The 16,856-nt window shown below is 54.8% G+C and overlaps 6 protein-coding genes across 6 annotated transcripts; 3 read left to right on the top strand and 3 right to left on the bottom strand.

Moving 5' to 3' along the window:
- Positions 1-255: 255 nt before the first annotated feature.
- Positions 256-996, top strand: J7T55_014201 (uncharacterized protein; the record flags this gene model as incomplete). The annotated part of the gene is made up of 1 exon (XM_053132260.1): positions 256-996. The coding sequence occupies one exon, from the start codon at positions 256-258 to the stop codon at positions 994-996; it is 741 nt and encodes a 246-aa protein (XP_052989802.1).
- Positions 997-1,944: 948 nt separating this feature from the next.
- J7T55_014202 (uncharacterized protein) lies at positions 1,945-3,783 on the bottom strand (the record flags this gene model as incomplete). The annotated part of the gene is made up of 4 exons (XM_053132261.1): positions 1,945-2,667; positions 2,748-3,227; positions 3,282-3,561; positions 3,617-3,783. The coding sequence occupies 4 exons, from the start codon at positions 3,781-3,783 to the stop codon at positions 1,945-1,947; spliced, it is 1,650 nt and encodes a 549-aa protein (XP_052989803.1).
- Positions 3,784-7,968: 4,185 nt separating this feature from the next.
- J7T55_014203 (uncharacterized protein) lies at positions 7,969-10,319 on the top strand (the record flags this gene model as incomplete). The annotated part of the gene is made up of 3 exons (XM_053132262.1): positions 7,969-8,244; positions 8,310-8,421; positions 8,533-10,319. The coding sequence occupies 3 exons, from the start codon at positions 7,969-7,971 to the stop codon at positions 10,317-10,319; spliced, it is 2,175 nt and encodes a 724-aa protein (XP_052989804.1).
- A 577-nt stretch (positions 10,320-10,896) lies between these two features.
- On the bottom strand, positions 10,897-11,954 carry J7T55_014204 (peptidyl-prolyl cis-trans isomerase ssp-1; the record flags this gene model as incomplete). The annotated part of the gene is made up of 3 exons (XM_053132263.1): positions 10,897-11,163; positions 11,465-11,737; positions 11,940-11,954. The coding sequence occupies 3 exons, from the start codon at positions 11,952-11,954 to the stop codon at positions 10,897-10,899; spliced, it is 555 nt and encodes a 184-aa protein (XP_052989805.1).
- Positions 11,955-14,055: 2,101 nt separating this feature from the next.
- Positions 14,056-14,682, top strand: J7T55_014205 (dna directed rna polymerase ii 15 kda; the record flags this gene model as incomplete). The annotated part of the gene is made up of 1 exon (XM_053132264.1): positions 14,056-14,682. The coding sequence occupies one exon, from the start codon at positions 14,056-14,058 to the stop codon at positions 14,680-14,682; it is 627 nt and encodes a 208-aa protein (XP_052989806.1).
- A 1,181-nt stretch (positions 14,683-15,863) lies between these two features.
- On the bottom strand, positions 15,864-16,855 carry J7T55_014206 (uncharacterized protein; the record flags this gene model as incomplete). Its single annotated transcript, XM_053132266.1, has 3 exons — positions 15,864-16,241; positions 16,338-16,569; positions 16,725-16,855. 3 exons carry the CDS (start codon positions 16,853-16,855, stop codon positions 15,864-15,866), a joined length of 741 nt encoding a protein of 246 aa, XP_052989807.1.
- Between the last annotated feature and the right edge of the window lies 1 nt (position 16,856).

The following is a 16,856-nucleotide window of genomic DNA, read 5'->3' on the forward strand; positions in this document are numbered from 1 at the left end:
AGTTCGTACGAGATGACCCTAGAAAAATGAATCAGCTGAAGAAGGCTGGCTGCCCAGAAGTGAATGTTTAGTCCTCCCCCCTTGTACGCTTACATAACCAAATTCGGACGGTCCGGAGCCAAACCCTGCAGCTGCTCGCCTGCTCGGTCATCAGAAACGTCACTCAAGCTTGAAGGGTCTCGAGCACGCCTGCGAACAGACAGATCTTCCTTACATTCGAGCCCCCTACAACTCGAAGCCGTGATAACTGCAAACATGGCCTCAGATGAGCAAAACAACCCGCCACCGACAGAGGCTTCATCATCGACATCGGAGTCCCAGTCAGCATACAACGACCTAAAACGCCTGATCCCTTCACTCGCAGCGGAATTGGAGCTGCTCAGGACGTCTTTGCGGGAACACAGCCTGTGGCTCCTCCGCTACGGCCACACAAACAGCCTGCCCGGGTCATCCGCAGCAGGGCCCTCCGGCCAAGCAACAACGAGCACCGTCCAGCCGCCAACCGGCAACCCAGACCAGGACCGGTACATCGAGCCACGGCCGATTCCCCCGCCACCGGGGCCTCAGCAACGACCCCATTCATCGTCACAAGGGCCGCCGCCGCTGCCACCACCATCATCGGCGCCGCCCGGCGACCAGGAACCTGAACTCCCAGGGTACTCCGCCTCCGACGTCCCGCCTTACACGGGCGGCTTCAGCACCGTGTCGGCGTCCACGCGCGAGGAGGTCCGCCAGCGGCGCGACCAGCTGACCGAGTGGCTGCGCGAGGGCGAGGACGTGCTGCGCGAGTACTCGGCGCGGTTCGCGCAGCTGGCCGAGGAGCTGGGCCAGCCTGTCGAGGACCCGCTGGGCACGTGGCATAATGCCAACCCGGACAACGCGCTGCCGGACTACCAGCAGGTCGAGGAGCGGGAGGAGCTGATGGTCGGCGGCGTCGGCGAGGTGCCGCCGCCTTATCTGAGTGAGAGGCCGACGCCCAAGGGTGGGCAGGGTTGAATGTGAGGCAGGGCGTACGGGTTTACTTGGGGGCAGGCTTCCTCGTTGGGTCTGGCGATAGAGCAGGGAACGTTTATGAGCAACTTGCATCTGCCTGGTAATTCATAATCAGAGGCCATTTGATACCCAAACAGCCCCCTCGGGGGCCTGAGTTTTCTTGCCAGGCTCAAGGCTCATCGCACAACGTTTGCACCAAGCCAGTAGTCTTTCCTTGACACACGTCTCTTTGGTCTCGCGCTCTAGCAGCCACAAAGTCATCGGCGCACTCTATGGTATCTAGACTGTCTACTCGCTTCTAAGCGACATTCGTGAAAGCCAAGCCCTCTGTAGCACCCTCCAGAGGGTGTCTCGGGCTGCCATGTGCAGTTGAGCACCGTTGAACCATCCCTGTCTGACAGTGATGTGCATGGCCTGTCCCGAACGAAGACGGAGAGACAAGAGAAAGCGAGCACAAAGTCCGACATAGAGGCTAGAGACAGCGCAAGACACATCGCTGCTAGGTTCAGCCTACAACGATTCACTCGATATCCAAAACCAGTCTCCGCATCTCAACATGAATCGCGCCCCAGGCGTTGTATCTCAAAGACGTTCGGCTCGGTGCAATCGGCCCCCGGGAGCGGGGAGGGAGCGCAGCGTCCGTTCCGCATTGGAGCACGGCAGATATTGCAGGCGGTGACAAGAATGCTGACAGCGAGGGGTTGTCCAAGATTCCAAGACAATGCACACCAGATAGACATGGGTGACGAAGGGTTACACGCTGCCGATAGGCACCGTCCCGAGACATAATGTCATAGGTTCTGTCAGGGGCCCATGTGGCAAGCCTGCTCAATCTATCCCGAGATTACAAACTTTCAACCCTTCTCACCGTGAGCAGAATCTAAGTTCGTACAACCGTGACGGACGTGTGCCTGTGCTCCATATGTTTGCTATTTTGGTCCATGGCAGCGCTCAGCCGCGGCGGCCCCACCGAGAGATGATCTCGTCCCTGTTAAGGTTACGGCCCTTTGCTAACACAGCTGCCTCGCTCTCGACGCCCTCCAACCTGCTTGTGACGTTGTGCACTTCCTGTGTCAACACTCCTATGGAGGACTCAATCCCTGGATCCACAAGGTGAACCTCCGAATAGGGGCTCTCTGCGAGGACCGAATCTCTTATCAGCTGCAGCGCAGTGCGTGCTTCTGTGAGTTGGGCTGTAGCTGTGTGCTCAAAGACCGACTGGACGCTGTCAGCGACGTCACAGGCCTTTTGCGTACGTTCTGCCAGTATATTTGACAACTGGGCAACTTGTGCCTGGACTGAAGCGGCGGCGCCGGTATCTTCGTTTTCCACGTCCGGTAGAGAGATTGCCAACTCGCCCAAAAGATGCTCCAGCGCAGAGTTGTAGAATGCACCACCAGAGGAACGCCTTCGAGACTTTGTGTTTGCTCTTCTGCGGCGAGGCGCCGGGGTCATCATGTCGTCCGCCAACGTAGGCTGGGACCGACGGGCCGGCGATGACAGCGACGCAGCGGTGGCACGGCGTTTGATGGAATCAGAAGTGGCCGGCTCGGAGAGCTCAGCCCTAGCAGTGGCCACAAGGGTACCCGTCGCGCTCTCGTGTGCCTTGAATGATGTGGCACGGTCGGACAACCGATCTATTCGGTCTTGTAGGTGCTCCAGGCAATGGAGAATCTGTGCTCCGTGGGTCAGAATACAAATTCGGATTTTCTCTTGATGTGTCCCAGTTGCTGTACCAAAGATGTCAGACTCACATATTGAATTGCCTCGGTAGCGTGACCAACGCCCTGACCAGTCTGTGCGGACAGCGATCGTAGGGAAGGCTCCAACCATTGCTGCTCGACCGACATCTGCGCCACTGGCAGAATCTCGGAGTAAAGCGATTCCAGCTCTTCTTGAAGCGCTCCCAACTCTTCTTTTGGAGCCTGATTTTCAGAGCCTGATTTTGTAAACGCCTCGAGGCTTTCCAGATACGAGCGGTCCAGCTTGGTACGGATGCATTCCACAGTGTACTTGATTAATCTGGCGCAAATTTCCCGAAGCTGCCCGACATTTTCTGTCTCCTCGGGGTCCTCCGTCTCGAGTTCCCAGCCGAGCTTCTGAAGGCTTTCAAGGAGTTTGTCGTCAGACTGAAGAACTTCACCAACAACGTCTGTCAACTCTCGCCCTAGCTCCTTGGTTCCCTGGTCTAGATCGGAAATGCGGCAGTCAACGCCTTGCGAAAGGAGCTCAACCTGGCTCACGGATCAGCAGTTATAGTGACCTCTTGGAGCGAATGTCATACTTACACTTGTCTGCAGAGCTTTGCGACCACGTCCCCACTCGTGGAGCCGCCTGGCCTTGAGATCAGTGCGAGCATCCCCAGTCTTGCCCTTGGTTGTGATGAGCCGTGATAGAGCATTCTGCTGCTGACGGAGAGTCTCAGTTTGCTTGCTAATAGCATCGGTAGAACGGTTGAGCTCTTCAATGGCGTCAAAGATCTCCTGATCGCTGAACGCCTGGACCATAGACAGGTCTGAAGAGGCCGCCAGACTCTCAGCCTTGCCATTCTGTTCGACGGCCAGGTATCTAGGCTCTAGGTCAGTGGGGACTGATCGCAGAGGCGGAACTCAGGGGCAATTACGAGTTCAGCTCGTTTTTGGTGAGCAGCGTGTCAGCTACGAGGTGTGACTTGGCCCACTCGGAGAGCAGCCTTCCCTGCTCCTCGTCTTGAAAGACGGATTCAAGGGCAGACTGGTCCACGGGTACCTCGCATTTCCGTAGCAGGTCAATCAAGTCGTCTTCGGTCATAGTGATGTGGTACGGTATCAAGGTAGAAGGGCTTTGGGATCGGCCAGGCTGTTGTGGCGACTTTTGCAGGGAGTCCAACGCGGCGCAACCCGGAAGTTGAGTTCAGGGCCGAGCTGAGGTACTGTGACATGAAGCACCGGCCACGCAGGTCATTGGTCTATCCACATGCGTCAGAGGCTGGTTGGAGGCTGCCGTTTGTAATCGTTCCGTTTGAGCAGACGGTGCGCCGCGGTCCTTCCAATGGATGAAGGAGCAACCAATGTGAACATACACACAAGAGCAGAAGTCGCGATGATGTTGTTGCATCGACTCTTGTGAACCAATCAGAGCCCCGTCACCCCTGACCTGGCGCCCCACCTCGCTCGCTCGGAAGGAGCCGTCACACAGCATGGCACGCATGGCTGTCGTTCAGGTCCAGTCCAGGGGCAGGAACGTCTGTGCGTGTGCCGTTTGTAGTTGATCGTTTGCCCCGGCACGGGCAGCAGCACATCACCACTACTAGTCTTGGAAGTCTGGACCACTTCTTCCCCTCTGGACACAGATCATCATTCGTTTTCCTACCATCTTTTGTTGATGGCGCATCATGCCAAGGCCAGGCAATGAGCGGTCACCTAGTTACTTAGGTACCCTGTATCTGTTTGAGCTGCAGCTGGCACGAGCCCAAATTGGTTGACAAACACACAACCCGCCGCATAAACCTCCATCCTTTGACGTTGGGCTCGACGAGATCATCATGTTCCAAAATGTGGGCGAATCAGACCCCCTTGATCTTCCTCTTTGTGGGTTTCGCAAACAGAGATACCTGCTTCAAGCCGTCAATCTTGCCTTCAACTCCTGCGTGCCGATGATCTTCTGGGCATGCATGAACCGGCTGCAACGATCTGCTGATCGTGAGAGTACATCGGCAATACTCCGTATGCATGCTGCGATCTAGTCGTTCGAGCGGCTCTGGTACTTCTCCTCAGATCTTTCGGATGCTTCCGCAGCATTCCGACAATCAAGAGGCTACGTTAGTGACGCTTTCTTCTAGGATGTCTTCGTTCATTTTCCGGAATTCCGGCCCCATTTCCCTCTTCGCGGCAAGAGTTTCTGGATGAGTTACTCGAGGAAAGTGCTTGTGGCCAAGAGATGGCCGAAAACTGTATTTTTTTTTAAGAAAAGGAGGATTAAGGACTCCCTACTGGGGTGCACCGCTTTGTCAGTCCGACCTTTCCTCCGTGCCACCCTCGAAGCTGCTCTCTATCACACATCTCGGGAGCGCCCGAAGAGCCATCGCCCTCCAGTATTCCTCTCGGATGTCCCTCCATGCCCTATATTTACTCACCTATACAGACCGCAAGATACAACTCTGTGGACACATTGTCGATTATTGGACCTATAGATCACCGCGGCTCCTATGCTTCTTTTAGCATGGAGACTGTCACGACCACAAGAAACGCCATTTCGCTTGTCAAGGGACCAAAATGGACCGAACAGTGCTGCTGTGCAACTCGCACCGCATCACATTAGAATAGTGCCGTGAGCTAACAAGGCATCTCTGACAGGCGGCAGTCATCACGAGATCCGATTTAGCTCGGAAATAAAAACGCTCAGAAATTCAATCAGGGCTTCTCCAGGCTAATGTTGCCATCTAGACGCGGTGCTGGGCAACCAGGAGTGCAACCAAAGTCGTGCTCAGAGGCACACCAACTCCCCAGTATTCATCCGGAGAATGCAACCAGTATTTCGTGGTGGTTCCGAAGCGCTGGTCAAATGCGAGACACCTGACTCTGGTCTTACGGAGGCGCTCGCGGCTTGTCTCTAGTATCTTGCGATGCCAGCCTGAGACATCCGTCGTTGGCATCTCCTCCTAACGCTAGGCCCGGGTCTTCCGTGCTAGAATCTCTGAGAAACTCGGCGCGACGCCATGAACGATGGAAAACTTTTCGGTGGTAGAGGAGTGCCACCGCGCACACGTCTTTCTCACTGTGCTGGACAGCGAACAACATTCGCGTAACGTTTCCTGTCCTACCCAAGACATGCTTATTTACCTTTCCCAGTTGCGCGTTCTGCACAAGCACAAAGATTTACTGTATCGCGTGTGTAGGCATGTGAGACACTGATAAGAGGTACTGAATTTGGACCAGGTGTCAAGAGCATGGAAAACCCCGCGTCGTGCAAGATGGGCAGGTTGCCGGTATACTCTTGCGGATGGCTGCATCTACCTTGCCACAAGTCAGTACTTCGTCTCCAACAACTCTCCACTCAAGACCTGCAGCTCAATGAGCGCACTGAGGATCTTGGACTACTGGCACGCGAGGCATTATGCGACCCACCGTTTGGAAGCAGCTCTTCATTTTCGTTTGCACAACCGTCATGTTCAGCCATTGGCCCGACCTCAGCCGCGCGTTTTGCACCATTGGACTTTGGTCAACATGTTGGACTTGAGCTGTCCATTGTTTCTATGCAAGGAACCTCCATACAGCCACGGCCTCAAATTCGCGTTACTTAATGCCTAATAGCGGGATCCGTGCCATCGAATCCTTGATTGTCAGCCCTTTCTGGCCTTGTCGAAATTGAAGTATTGCATAATGTTCGCGGCTGCCATCTGTCGGGTACCAGCATCATGGCTCACCAACTACCGCTCGGTTGCATTCCCGGACGAATGTGAGCTTCAGCCTTCCGTCTGCCGTCACGCGCAAGGAAATCCACCGACATCTTCTCATCAGACTTAACGGCAGTCAACAAATCAACTGAACAAGCTGTATTTTTGGTGCTTTTTACGGCTGCAAAACAGCGAGGTATCTTTCAGACAATGCTGGGTTTGGTTCTGTTGTGATAAGCGAAAAATAGACCAGCAGCAGCATTCAATTTGGCCGAGTCGCTTGGGCGTACAAAGGACCTTCATCTACCCCTGAAGTAACTTCCCTGGGCCGGAAGCAGCGAACCGCCACGTCGGCGCCGTCATGCCAGGCACTGCCTCTGACTCTTTGCCCATTAAATGTGAGGCCGGAGACTTTTTTTTCGTTTGACCCTGCCACATGCAATCAGGTTCCAGGCGGGCTTTGCTCATCCCCGCCGTCGCCTCTACTCTGCTATTCGCCCATGCGGGCGTCCTGTGCTCACCGTCTTAGGCTGTCCCTACGCGAGGCTCACCGACCACCCACGTCATGACCGCTCTCCGACAACACAATGGCGAGCTTAGCGGCCGACTGGCAGCTCCGCTCAACCATCTACTCAAAGGTGGGAACTTCCATATGTCTTGCTCTGTGCCTGAGACATTCGGGAACAGTGATGGACACAGAAAAGGTCGGCAGAGCGTGGCTTCGTGTCGTGTTCGAACCTTATCCACCACGCCTCCTACCCTCTTCGTTGGAGACTCTCCGAGCATAAAAGAAAGGCGAGATTGAACAACACGAGACAAAACAAGGATAGGTGTGTGTCCATTTGTCACCTGCAAGCTGCGAAGTTTGGCAGCGGGTTCGAACTTACGGGACTGAATGAAATCTTTCATGTTGAAGCAAACAAAATATGTGTCCGAGCGATAGAGTCACGTCGAGTTTTTCCACCTCAGCGGGTCCTTGAGGAACCCGGATTTTGTTTACGCTTCTCTCCCGTTTTGCACGCAAGATGTGTACGGTGACTGAGCCGTCGCGGTGAGTGTGGTGCCAGCCTCACACCAGACTCGACCATGATGAGCAACACTGGACTACCGATGCATGACATTGGGGTGCGTCCAAACGAGTACCATGACAGGATGTCTTGTCAAACAAATGCTGCTCCTGTACATGGCATCACTGCATCCACACGAGCGATTGCCGTGTTGGACCCCCTTCTTCATGCAGCTATTCTGGCTTACGCCGTGCTCTTGTGTTTCTCTATATCTGGCCCGCATTCCCGTCTTCACAGGCTGCAATCAAAGAATTTGGCAAGGCTGTTTGTCTCTACGCTACAATTTATGTTTATGCATGACTCTTCTTCCCTTCTGTTTCACCCTGAATCTCTCTTCTCAACCGGCCGAAAGCATACTCGCCTGGTTGTTTACTTTTGTCTCACTAACCTCGTTGACGGCAAGTCGCCTGAATACCTTCCCCCAATCCTTGCTGGTAACATATACCCTCACTGCATGGCAAGGCACTGGGCCGCTCATGAGATGACAAACGACAGGGAATCTAGGCGAGAGAAGCAGACGTGAAAATCAATATCATGGTTTCCATCAATCAGGGTCGGATCAGTTTCTTGACCGACCCTTCGGAAAACGTCAAGCACTTTTACAATATTCTCGTTGCCATTATATTTTTCTTCATTGCCCAGTTAATTACATCTGTGTGGAACCAGCCATTCTGGGCCACAGGTTTGGACTTTCCGGGCCAGATCGTCGCCATGGTGTTCGTGTGGCTCGTCATGTGCGCCGCCCAGGTACTTCTTTGCCAGCCTGGTGAAGGACTGGAGAGGCTCTACCACAGGTATATCAAGGCTCCAGTGAGTGATAATATCCTGCAAGGCATCTCACGAAAGGCACGTATACTGACATCCGCTTTCGATAGACGGAGGTGCTCAATAAGCACATGTCCATTGGCTTCACGATCCCTATCTTAAATTTGATCAACAAGCCGCCCCCAAGTGCATATCAAATTGGTCTGCTCATAGCTACATTTGGTGTGTTGTCTTATTCATCGTCTCGAGGAGGTCCTTCAGAATCAGACTACAGTGCTCTAGTGCTCCAGTGCTCCAGTGTATTCGGCTAACATACCTCTTCACACCGTATAGCTGTGACGGGTGTACTCAACTCTATCCTGGTGTACATTGTTGCATACCACGTGCAACTGGCGACCACGAAGATAACATCCCGCCTGTGGAGCAGCTCGGTCCTGGACATCGAGGCAGCACGAACGCAAACAATTGCTAAAGCAGCTGGAATGCCACAAAAGCCACTCAAGCGTGGCGCGTTGTGTTATATCGATGAATGCGTTGATGCGCACTTCAGAAGCGGTGCAGATGACGGTTCGCGCCTGGATCGTTTCCGCAAGCACATCAGTGATACATCCACACTGTGCACTCTTTCTGGATATATGAGTGATTCTAATGGCGCAAAGATAGCATGTCAGGGGCAGGTACACGCTACCAAGAGCAATGAGCACGATCAGGATGAGTACGAGACACCAACCGCAAACGCAGAGGCATCAGCATCATACCTTTCGCTGATCAGCAAACTCAAGGCCATAATCTTCACTTGGCTGTCGCAGAACATTTTTCTCACGCTATCCCTGCTCGTCTTTTCGTTGGTCGGCCTGCCAGTATCTTACTACCGGCAGAATGACTTCTATCTTGACGTCGGCTTCCTCTTCACCATCTGGCTGACCTTCACCTCGGCCCAGATGTGCACCAAAAAGCAAGCAAACCTCGGCCATCGTCACAGAAAGACACTTGCAGCTGTCGCAACGCTTCTCAACCCGGTGCTCTGGACCTCATTGTTTCTCGTCTGCTACGGTCTGGCAAAGTCCAGCATTCGCAACCAGCCCAGGGCGGTTGTGACCGTCGGGTTCACCACGAACAATACCGTGTCGGACCTGATCGCAAATCATGGCGAGCCTTCAGTTACTGCTGAGTACGGCTCACACTTGGGGTCCATCCCCATCGGCGCCGGTGACGTGGCGACCTCGATTCTCAACGCAGGTATCGTATCCTGGGGCCTCAAGCTGTTCGAATACAGACATCAGATTGCGTCTTCCGGCGGCCTTACTGTCGTCGCCACCTCCATCCTGGCCTCGCTACTCAATGTTGTGGCTTGGCCTCTCCTGGCTCACGCCATAGGCGTTCGCCCGGCTTCCTCGGACCTCAGCTTCGCGGCGAGGAGTGTCACTATCGCGCTGGGCGGACCAACGATGAAGAGCCTGGGCGGGGACGCTGGCGTGAACGCCGTGATCGTGGTTGTTAATGGGATATGTTTTCAGCTGGCTGCTGGGTTCTTTGCAGAGGGTGGCTTCGGTGTAGCGGATATGAGCTGCAAAGGAAGGCTGATGCGTGGTTGCTGGGCTGGCCTCGCCCGGAACTGCAAGACGAATGGACGGTCTGAACCTACTTCGTTGGATCAATCTCAAGGTCGCGAACAAGGTGGACGGGGAATACAGATGGAAGGATTACAGGTCGACGACGACCGCGATATCAGGTACAGCTCTGATGTCACTCACATCGGCGAGCATCGTCCGGACTACCGAAACGATGGGATCAGGTGGGACGCAATTCACACCACCTCGAATGCTGATGTTAACAAAGACATTGAGCCGAAGATCCATGGCGGCCACCTACAAGTTCAAAAGGATACTTCTGCCGACCCTGCATCTGTCGTGCCGACCGTGGCAGCAGGCGTGACGATCGGGATCAATGCCGCGGCCATGGGGACCGCCCACCTGTACGAGCAAAACAGCCATGCCGCCCCGTACTCTGCGCTGTCGATGACCATGTTTGGGGTGTTCACGGTTCTTTTTACCGTCCGGGGGCCTATGACCGAGTGGCTTGTGGGCAGAGTTGGCGGAGGAGGAACGGGAATCGAATGAGACGGGATGAGAGCCACGAATGATGTTCGCGAAAAAGGACGAGATAACTGGAAAACGAGGATGATTGTACGGATTTTGATGAAAAGAACGGGTATAAGATAAAATGGAGCGCGCCTGATGGAACTGATGTGGATGACGTGATTGGCAATGGACCTGATACCCTGCATAGAGGACATAGACTCGGGATTGTTTTCACTGGCGTTTGACAGTATGGCTACATGAGCAATTGACGGTAGGGGGCATTGGGTATTCAGTATGTCATGGTAGCATTTACACTCCAGATTAACAAGTGCTAGCGCAGGTAGCCGACCATGGTAGCAGCACAAGGACGAATGACAAAGTGTGTAGAATTACTACTCATCTTGGTCATGACCAAAAGAGAACCATTTTTTGGGGGCATGTAGTCACACTGATGCTGCTGACGGAGCTTCGGCCGAGGGCCTTTTCCCTCTGTCTTCCTCGCCCATGGTCTCAAGAGCCTATCAAGTCAAGGCGTTGCGGCCGGATGCCTTGCGCCTACCATTGGCGCTGTTCTTCGCCATGCAATTCTGCCCCGCCGGTCCCAGACCTTTGGGGTCTACTCCAGGCGCTCGATCAGGTGCAGGCCACTCGCCGTATCCACCACACCAGAAATCTCGCCTGGCTGGAGCGCGAAGGCGGCGTCCTCGAATTCCTTCTGCATATCACCGCGGCCGAAGTACCCCAGATCGCCCCTCTTACGTGCGCTGCTGCAATCAGACTCAGTAACAGCCAGGTCGCCGAGAGAGACCTCGCCGCTCTTGATGCGCTCCTGGTGGACCTCGATGATCTTTTGTGCGTCTTCTTTGCTGCGGGTGATGTTTGACTGTGTGCGGAAAACATGTCAGCCTAAGCCCTCGTTCGTGCGTAGTTGCGCGTCATGCTTGTCTTGTGCCACCGTGCCAAGGCGCATTTCCTAGACCTCAGCCTCGCAAACGTGCTCACAGCCGCAGTGATCAACACCGTCAGCTGATTCCCGCGGTTAAGCAGAAGCTCCGAGGCCCCGGGCAACAATTATGCGACGCACGGCGGTCCCTCGTCCGCACCCATGGCTGTTCTACGATCGCGGCAGCTATGCGCGGCGGGGCACACCAAGCTTGGACAGCACCACCCCACTCCCCACATACCTCTTTCCAGCTCATTGGCCTCCGGCTTTGGTTGTGTTTTACGAGAAGGTGGGCAGCCCTGATCTTGCCAGAATCAGCGCCTCCTCCACTGTTGGCGGCGCCGGCCCCAGCATTGGGGCTGTGGAACTTGGCCATGTAGACCTTGAGCTTCTCGGTGTCTGTTCCTGGTGGTGGCTCCCAGCGGGAGTTGCGGTCGTTTGAGTTGAAGTAGTAAGGCAGGTTCTTTGAGTTGCTGTGGCGAACCTCCCAGTTGGGAGGAAGACCAGTCTCGGGCTGATTCGCGAACACAGAGGCATGTTAGCAGGGACTGGAGATTAGGAAGGGGTGGATCATATTGAATGTTGGTGCCTAGAGAAGCATGACAACGGCTTGTATCGTGTTGCTTGTCAGGGCAAGAGCTGGAGGGCTTGAAAGGGGACTCTCTCCCAAGTAAACAAGGCGGGGCAGGGCACAACTGGAGACAGGAGGGGTTTACCTGAGTGTCTGCCATCTTCAATGTCCTTTTCTGTAATGAGTGCAGGCAATTGTGGGCCTTTTAGTCGTGACACAATCGTGATCTCCAAGGGAACGGACGACTTATATGTGTGCTGTCGAGGTTTAGGGACAAAGCGATCAGGACAGGAGCGGGATCGAGTTGGAGGTGAAGTGAAGGTGAAGGTAGAGAGAGGTTATGGTAATGGTGGGATGGGATGCGCGTGCAACGTCCACTAAGCCGCCAGGAGGTTGTCCAAGTGACGTGCAGAGAGTGGGTCCCGCCGGCGGCTTCCAAGGTTTGACTGGCCGGGACAGAGCTGAGGCGGGGGGCGGGGGGATCCTGAGCTCCAAAATCACCATCGATAGACCAATGTTGGGGGCAGCTCTCGGCAGGGGCTGTTCTGGGATGGAGGGTTCATTGCCCCTGTGGGCTGTGGGGGAGGACAAGATGACCTGTGTGGGTACCTAGCGTGGTGGTGCTACCGTGTAGGCACAGGTGCAGGGTGTGGTGCAGGTGCTACTGCGAGGCACTCTCTCACCTATGGCTTCGTGGCTCCCGCGTGGGCTCGATTAGAAATGTCCAATCCGTGCTGGGCATCTGCATTAGTAGACTAGCAGTTATGCAAGCACAAAGCACAGCTTTTGGCCGTGTGGGAGGCACTCTACCTGACGACACGGTGGACCGAGTACAATGTAGGAACGGCATCACGGGACCCTTTATGACGCCAGGTACCTACACAGTCCTGCATGTTGGGTGACGCCTGGTTTCAGGCTAGCACAATAAAGATAGAGTTTGTCACGTAGGGATCGTGTAGGTTGATTGTGGTGGCGAGGGCGGCAAGCACCAACCGCTTGAGGCTGGATGGATGGGATCATGGGCCATCGTGACCTCGTTCCCCGCCGACTGCTGCTGGCCTTTCTTTGCATCTTTTCCCGTCCCGCCCGCCTCTAGGTGTGTTGTGAGACATTCACATCGAGATAGACTCGAGATCTCTCTCTCTCTTTCTGTGTGTGTGTGTACTATAGCGAACATCAATCAACTGCCCATGCGAGTCATGGACGCTCCCGATCGAACAAAGCAGGTTTTCTCTTGGGCATTGAAGGCCTACCCAGTTATGTGCAAGGTGAGTTGGATGACCTCGGAACAGGATCATGGCGCCTTAGAGCAAGCTGAAAATACCAGGACCATCCTTCCCTTCGAGACATCCAACGCAATGTAAGGCTGATATCACGTTCCAAATCTAATGGGGTGGTATTTTATTCCCTATGCAGCATAGTAATAGCACTGAATGAGGTTGCCTCATCACTGCAGGGGGTTTGGTGCTCTGTATACCGAGCATCTGTGCCTCAAAACACATTTCTCCAATGCTGACCTATGAGAAGAACTGAATTTGGTCTACCTTGTTGAGAATGTCCTCGAAGAATCTATAGAAGGTACTGTATGATCTGGATAATAGGCAGCAATGAAATCAGGGTGTAAGTTGAAGTCAGGTCGACGGGTCAGAACAGTTACAGGTTGGCGGATTGGGTCAGTTGACCGTCCAGCTCGTACTGGTCCATTTATGAAGCATCGGGGTTGAAAAAGATGTAGTTGTGTCTTAAACGTGAACAAGACCCGTTTGCTCTTAAATACCGCCTTTCTCCATCTCTCCGAGTTCAGCATTGAATGTTGCCTTTTCCATTCTTATCCTGACAAGCAACAGACGAGAACCAACTCCATCAACGCCGCTTCAGGGCCCCAAGTCAAAGTGCCCCGGCCCACAGAACTGTTGCGATCGTCGTCTGATTCGTCACGCGAACTCTGGGTACTTTGGGCACCTACACTAAGAACTCACTCCAAGTGCCTGTCAGGCGGCCTGCTCTTCCCACCCGCGCTGGTCCAAAACATACTGCATCCGCGGTCCACCTGCTTTCGGCTTCCCTGTCCCTGCCCGCCTCCATCTTCAATCATCCGTCAAACAAACAAATCAACATTTTGCACTTCGATACGCGAATACCCCAAAGCCGTCACCACCCAACACACCATCGAAACAACCTTTCGAGATACTTTTCAAATCCGCCCACAATCATCATAAGACTCTTTAGTCGACGCCGCGACTTCGTAATCGACCGCCGACATGTCGTCCCCCGGCTCGCCCAGCGCCAACGCAGGCGCCTCCAAAAACTCGTCCGAGCAGGTCACCTTCAAGTTCTGCCCCGAGTGCTCCAACATGCTCTACCCGAAGGAGGATAAAGACGCCCGCCGACTCATGTACACATGTCGAACCTGCCAGCACACCGAGGAGGCCACTTCCAACTGCATCTACCGCAACGTCTTGAGGAACACGGTCGGCGAGACCGCCGGCGTCACTCAGGACGTTGCCTCCGATCCCACGGTTGGTGATGCCCCTCATTCGTCTCCCTCTTCCTCCTCCATCTCCTCCAAGAAATCTGCGCTTGTCATCTGCGGCTGCTGCGGCCAGGTCATCATGTGCTCTGATTGTGGACTGCACCCGGCCGTTGTCTCCGGCAACGACAAACACGACGACGACATGCCTTCCAGCCCGCCCGAGACCTACCAGGAGGAGCTCCTCGAGCAGATGATCATCGATGACGATGCTCTCGACCGCATGATGAACAAAATTGTCGACATGGCCGGCATCATGGAGCTGGACGAGGACATGGATGACTGGGAGCCCGAGAACGAGCCTGTAACTGCGAACCAGGACGTCAAAAGCAGCCCCAGCAAAGCCGTCGCTGCCTAGCTCTCGCGCACCCGAACAACACGCGATTCAACAACCATACCGCTCCATCATCGTCGAATGAGCTGTCCCCATGCCTTCCGAAGCTCTGTCTTGCCTGGACCTCGATTGACTGGCCACAGCCGTTCGTAACAGAGCACATCTGGCTTAGCACTTAGCAGCGCAGAAGAAGACGGTGTTTGCAACGCGGGCTGTCTCTGAGAGCATGAAAACATGTCTTGTTCTCTTGTTCAAGTACCTGCTGCTGACGCTTAATCTCTGTACCCTAGCTTCCTCGTGCCAATCGGCAGTGCCCGGCTTGTGGCCATAACGAGGCGGTCTTCTTCCAGTCCCAGCAACGTACGAGAGACACAGGAATGGTACGTCCTCAACAACCCCAGGATCAACACCTTGTTGAATCTAACCTCTTGGCTTGTGCGCCATAGAAACTGTACTATGTCTGCTGCGAGTGTGGTGATATTTACCAGTAGTTATGGGATGATCCACGCTTCCACGCTCCGGCGATACCACCTTCTGCCCATACCGGCTCATCTGTCAACCCTTCTCCACCACTGTTCTCAAGCTGTCCCGGCGAGGCAACGAGTGATCAGGGAGGACATACCGGCAACAACGAAGGGAAGGAAAATGCATCAGGATACGGAGTTTTGGTCAAGGATCTGGAAAAAGAGCACCCATGTGTCTACCTGTTTTAATGGTAGATTGGCGTTGGCGGACATAAGAATCTGATCCATGACCGGATCAAAGCATCAGCAATAATTCATGAAAAGCAACATTCGACACAATTCTCTGTAATGATCTTGGGCTCTGGCACTGAAATTGTGCCATTTCTCAATTCTTGTCTCCACCTCCCTGCTTCTACAAGACGCCAAACCAACGCCTTCCGTGAATGCTATGTTCATGGCGCTCTCCGCACGCCGCAATATAATACAGCTGATCTCATCAATTTTCGGCCATGTCCTTCCTCGTGCCTCTTCCCTCAATGCAGTGACTGTCCATCGGCCGGATTGTTTCTCTTCGCCTCTGTCATCCGGTAGCAGCCTCCAAGCCGGGATGCACGGTCTGCATCCATTTCATGTCTTGCAAAGCACGGCAGCCTCGTAGGGCAAGACTTTCATTTCGACGCGTACCGCCGGCGTAGACTTTCATCCTAATATCGATGCTCGGCTCCCCCGTCGCAACAGCCTCTAGGCGTGCATGGAGGCCATGCTGAGGATCTTGCTCCACTTCTTGCGGCGCAGCTCCGCGCCGACGACGCCGTTGATGCGGGAGCCGATGGGGTCGCCGGCCTTGTTGATGAGGACGCAGGCGTTGTCGTCGAAGCGCACGACGCTGCCGTCCTGGCGCTGGACCTTGTACTTTGTGCGCACGACGACGGCGTGGCGGATGTCGCCGCGCTTGACCTTGTTGCCGGACGCGGCGCTCATGCCCTCGGCGTTGGCGCCGCGCTGCTGCTGCACCACGCACACGATGCGGTCGCCGATGCTGGCGTGCCGCTTCTGGCCCACCACCATCGCGCACTCGACCAGGGCGGCGCCCGAGTTGTCGATGCAGTTGAGCATTGTCTGCAAGGAGGGGAGGAGGGTGGGTTAGCTCGGCTGGCTTCGTCTCGCGTTTGCGCTGATGGTGAGGCTGGCTGATGGGGAGGGATGCTTGCTCACCTTTAATTGAATCATCTTGACCGTCTTCTGCCCCCACGACCGCGCTCCTCGTACTGGTGTGGTGTGGTGTGGCTTGGCTTGACGCGCGAGGCTCGACTGGCGATGGTTGCGTGGGTTGATCGACCAGACCAAAGCAGAGGTCCCAGCTGCGCTCAGAAATTCTGCCGGGTCCAGAACAAGGCGGAGAGCAACCTTGGAAGAGCTCTGCCGTCGGGGGTGGGGGCGGCCGGTGCTCCGGGTGTTCGTCCATTCAGCAGCAGCTCCAAGTAAGTCATTCGAAATTCTCCGCCTGGGGCAGAGAGGACGACTCGACGCTGTCTCTTCTGCAGGGCAATGATCGACAAAGGGCCTGATCTCCCAGCTCGGGCCGCCTCCAAATGAGTTGACGTCGCACACATGCCCATGTGCACCCGTCTATCTGCATGCGCCTGTGCCTTGTCCATGTTCGGAGAGGTCACATTCGAGTAGAGCTTGCTGGGACCCGTCCGTTGCCCGGCCACTGCATTTTCTGAGACCATT

The sequence above is a fragment of the Diaporthe amygdali genome (genome assembly GCF_026229845.1).
Source record: "Diaporthe amygdali strain CAA958 chromosome Unknown NODE_30_length_622097_cov_64_914702, whole genome shotgun sequence".
NCBI lineage: Eukaryota > Fungi > Ascomycota > Sordariomycetes > Diaporthales > Diaporthaceae > Diaporthe > Diaporthe amygdali.